Source organism: Amphimedon queenslandica, unplaced genomic scaffold, assembly GCF_000090795.2.
Source record: "Amphimedon queenslandica unplaced genomic scaffold, v1.1 AMPQUscaffold_11710, whole genome shotgun sequence".
NCBI lineage: Eukaryota > Metazoa > Porifera > Demospongiae > Haplosclerida > Niphatidae > Amphimedon > Amphimedon queenslandica.
Window position 1 is genome coordinate 6287 of NW_003548048.1, and position 5153 is coordinate 11439.

At 36.1% G+C, this 5153-nt stretch overlaps 1 protein-coding gene and 1 long non-coding RNA gene across 2 annotated transcripts in view; both read left to right on the forward strand.

The window, feature by feature from the left end:
* LOC109589003 (uncharacterized) overlaps positions 1–3765 on the forward strand; it is a 4592-nt gene extending 827 nt beyond the window's left edge. The window contains exons 3-7 of the mRNA XM_020005125.1: positions 1135–1234; positions 1479–1553; positions 3258–3383; positions 3449–3589; positions 3673–3765. Coding sequence (XP_019860684.1) covers positions 1135–1234; positions 1479–1553; positions 3258–3383; positions 3449–3589; positions 3673–3759 — 529 coding nt within the window. The 3' untranslated portion in view covers positions 3760–3765. The remainder of the gene's footprint in view (positions 1–1134; positions 1235–1478; positions 1554–3257; positions 3384–3448; positions 3590–3672) is intronic.
* On the forward strand, positions 1893–2577 carry LOC109589004 (uncharacterized). The gene is made up of 3 exons (XR_002188466.1): positions 1893–2192; positions 2237–2271; positions 2344–2577. It is a non-coding gene; the product is annotated as an uncharacterized LOC109589004 (long non-coding RNA).
* Positions 3766–5153: the final 1388 nt, after the last annotated feature.

Here is a 5153-nt window from a genome sequence, read left to right on the forward strand (position 1 = left end):
AAAAGGAGAGAAATTTTAGTTTTAATAATATTTTCTGATGCATATACATTTACTTATGTTTTGTAGCAAGTTTGAGCTGATTCTGATCAAAATTGGATTCTTATGAATTTTTAAAGTTACTCAAAAATTTGTGTAAAACATGATTATTGACAAAATAATGTAATGAGATGCAAATGATATTCACGAGCATAATACTCAATGCAACATCATGGGGTCCTCTCTAAGTCACTAGAACAATTGCAACATGTGGAGTTAAATTCAATTAATTAACTGTTACTACTACATGTATATCCTTGCTTGTTTAGAACGAGTCAAATGTTTAGTTGTTTATACTGTATAGCGGGAAATTTTGGAGGGACTAAAATTTGGCAAATTGCTAAATTTTGTTGATTAGCAGATTTTATTTTGGCGAATTAGTGGCCATGTGCCATTGAGCATGTGTATAATGGCTCAAAATGGTAGATTTTATTTTGGTGAATGGCTATCAAAATGCCAAATTCACCAAATTTAATTCCCTCCAAAATTTCCCGCTATACGGTATTGATAGTTTAAGACAGGGTTAAGTTTATAAGTTAACCATTCAAAAATTCTATAGATTACTCTCTATTGATATATATACCGTATTTGCTTGATTAAAGGGATACTGGCGCAGTTTACGGAAGAGCTAGTACACGGAAAGTTTATAAACAAAAAATGGCTGTGGTGTACAAACACTACACACAAATTTTCAAGTACATGTTAAATAGCAGCTCAGTGTATGTGACCGCTAGTGAATCAAGTATTGTTCCTATTATATTAGGAGCTATTCGAACAGCATTTGTTAATATTATTATTACAAATACTTATATCCAGTCATCGTTTAGTGTACATTAGCAAGAATAACATTAACCTTCCTCTACCTGTCATGACATGAATCATATGTGTATACATGTACCACACAATAAGCTGACAACAGCCTACACAGGGTAATCATATGTTTGACTGTAAGATACAATGAACTAGCACATGATAGACAAGAGGACATGATAGGCAATGTGCTTAAGCAAAGGTTTTATAGTGATCAGTATTAAGTATAGACTCAGTAATTATATATACATTATTACTATTAATACAATATTCACTAGGTCAGTACAGTGTTTTTAGAGCTAGTGATGATGATGATACTCCCCCACCAGTACCAGCCTATAATCCTAATGGAGTACAAGAATACTCTAAACTGAAGAGAGAGGGAGAGGTATAATAAACAAAATACCAGACATACAATAACAATAATGTATAATAGAAAAAGAAAAAACAACAACAACAACAAGGAGCTGGTCCACTTTATTCAACACTCAATCAAGACGATGATACTCCTCCTCCTGTCCCTCCTGCCTATAATCCTGAGGGAGTACAGGAATACTCTGTATTGAAGAGAGAGGGAGAGGTCACTCATTAATGAGGATTGTTTAATGGATCATATAATGTATTATTAATAGAATAAGGGTCAACAGGGTCTGTCTACTGGTGCTACTGGACTATATTCAACCATTAATAAAAACACCAACAACCAGGTATGGATACATGTACATAATCCACTCTTGACATAATGTATTGGGTTTAATGAACTACACGTACTTATACCATGGTGCATGGGTGGTTACCATGGAAACCTTTGATGTTTAGCAGGAGTTATATGCCCATAACCACCCTGCTGACAGTGTGGGTTTTCACAGTTTAGACAAGAACAATACAGCAATGGTATCACAGTTTACATAAGAACAATACTGCAATACTTTACCATGGCATAAGTCAAATACATCCCTGTCTGGAGGTGGTTATGGGTACATAACTCCCTTGAGATAAGTGGTCTCAGGCTATGCCCTTGACCACTTATCTCCCGGGAGTTATGTAATATATAGAACATGACCCCGAGTGGTGTATCAGATATACACGAAAATGATATTCATAATCCCGAGGGCGTAGCCCGAGGGATTATGAATATCATTTGAGTGTATATCTGATACACCCACGAGGGAAAGGTCATGTTCTATATGGCTTGTATAATGGGAAGCCATAAGAAGGAAAGGTTATGCGCATGCTCAGTAGCACGTGGTACAACTGTAAGGCACCAATATGGCTGAAGGAGAAGGAGAACCATAAGAAAAAGCAGCAAAAGAAGCGAATGAAAATGTGTAAAGCGCTCAATAAAGGTTAGCCTTCATTAGTGCTGATGAAATTGAAGAAATTAGTACAGGTTTTGAACCCTTGGACACTAATAGAGATATGAAGGTACTTACGCAATGGCGGTGTGGTGGTAAAAATGTTAACTAGCAGTAAAGAATACTCTTTAGATGTTTCTAGAGGTACAGAATTCATCTCAAATTGACTAGTAGGAGCTACACTTGTTGATGAAAGGTCGTCGCGATGACTGAAATCATTCTGGAATATAATGGGCATGCAATTCAATCAATCTTTGCAGAGTAAAGACTACTATTATATCAGTTTATTTACAAAATCTTTTATTTATAACATATTTTGCTGTTTTACAAATGACCTTTTGTTATCATTGTTATCACAACTGAACAAGCCAAGCATTACTTCCGGTGCAATCGGTGCCTTTAATCATAGCTATGTCACATCCTGGTAAATATGTATATTGCACCGGAAGTGATCGTCTACCAGATATAAACCCAACTCGGTGCCTTTCATCTTATGGCTTCCCATGATACAAGTACCCATAACCACCTCCAGACATTATGTGTATCCTACACATAATGTATTGGGTTTAATGAACTACATGTACATAATGTATTGGGTTTAATGAACTACATGTACATAATGTATTGGGTTTAATGAACTACATGTACATAATGTATTGGGTTTAATAAACTACATGTACATAATGTATTGGGTTTAATGAAGTACATGTACATAATGTATTGGGTTTAATGAACTACATGAACATAATGTATTGGGTTTAATGAACTACATGTGCATAATGTATTGGGTTTAATGAACTACATGTACATTATGTATTGTATCATGAAAAGGAAGGGAAGAGGGGTAATGGGTGAATTGAGTACATCCTTTTAGCTTTTAATGTAATTAGGTGAACTTATCCTTATGTAATCTGATGTACCACCTTATAGTAACTAATAACACATACCATAAGTACATGTAAATGCATTAGTATAGGTATGTACATTAGTATAAGGTATATTAGTACATAAGGTATCTACATTAGTAATTAAGGTTCATGTTGTTATATTCAATAGGTGTTAGTTGATGAATCAGCTCATAAGCCAGTGTATGCTGATCTGGCTATTGCTGCTAAAGGGAAGAGACCACAGGCAGCACCAACACAAGAACAACCAGTGGTATATGCATCAGTTAACAACAAAGTAATGATAATGTACATGTACATGTAATGGTATCTTATGCATCCTCTCTCTCTCTCTCCTCCTAGTCTGTTCCTCCTCCCATTCCTCCTCCAGCTGCTCCTCATAAAGTATTGTATGCTGATCTATCAATAGCAGCTGGTAAGAGAACACCAAAGAATAAACCACCCACTGAGGAAAGAGTAGTCTATGCAGCAGTCAATGGAATTGTAAGCCAATACACATTATACTGTATGGAGTGACACAACCATTATCTCTCCCCCCTCTCTCTTCCTCCCTCCCTCTCCTCTAGAGGAAGTCCACTACTCAAGAGCTGATCATGGATAGGTTAGGTGGTCTGGATATTCCTCCTCCAATACCACCAAAACCAAAACCTTGAAACCAACACAAAGACATCAATCCTCCCTTTCTCCAGTAGTATAGAATGGACATACTTTAGTATAATGTATTGTGAAACAATTAACTCTATCTTGTATTCACTCTCTCTGTCTTTCATTATAATGTCATGGTAGCTCCATTCCTTTATTCAGGTCATCTGAGCATGAGCAGTACACAGTACTGGGAACACCTATACCATGCATCTGAACATGAGCAGTACACAGTACTGGGAACACCTATACCATGCATCTGAACATGAGCAGTACACAGTACTGGGAACACCTATACCATGCATCTGAGCATGAATAGTACACAGTACTGGGAACACCTATACCATGAACACCTATACCATGCATCTGAGCATGAGCAGTACACAGTACTGGGAACACCTATACCATGCATCTGAGCATGAGCAGTATACAGTACTTGGAACACCTATACCATGCATCTGATCATGAGTAGTACACAGTACTGGGAACACCTATACCATGCATCTGATCATGAGCAGTACACAGTACTGGCCTGTTCTTTTAAAAAATTATTTAAGTAATGCACATTAAACTAAAAATCAAAATTAAGGGTCAGTGTAGCCTACATTATGTGATACATTACACCAGATCCATTGATGAATACACAAGATAAAAGTATCAATCTTTTAATGTTACACTAGAAGTTATTACATTGTCTATTGTCTCACAAGTGGTCCAGTCAATGAGATTGATATGACTAACGGGTTGTTGAAGAAGGACCTCCTCACAGGATTGACCCTTTACACTCCTAGATACACCACATGTATACACATGGGTAGATATAATGAGTAAAGTTTCTTCACTGCATGTATCTAATGGGGCAAACGCATGATTTGACTTGTAGTAACAACAAAGATTATGTGTAAAAATTTTGATAACATTTTAAAAACTGTTACATAAAATAATAATATTATTAATAACTCATGTTGAGTGGCTGCAGCTATAAAAAGATAATAATATTAAGTGAAAATTTTATTTAGTTTACAATAGTAAATTGTCTAGTGTATTTTTTGCTTTACCAAGCTGCTCTGGATAATCCTGACACACTTCAATTAGTTTATCCCAATTAACATCTTGACCTGAATCCATCCACCTCTGGAAGACAAGACGTAGGTTAGTAACAGTCATGGTAGGTAGTGGCTGAAGATCAGATACATCAACACCTAATCCTATTCCTATTAGCTCATAATGATTAACTGATGGCATGAATATCTTCATTAGTTGTTTCAGCTCTGGTGTCTTTTCTGTAAATAATAAAATATTTATGATGCTACATGAACTATAGTTCACTGTACACTCACTTTTACATTTGTCGGATGACACTTCATCAGCAGATGCTGCACAAGGAACTGAATCTGTAGCTGGT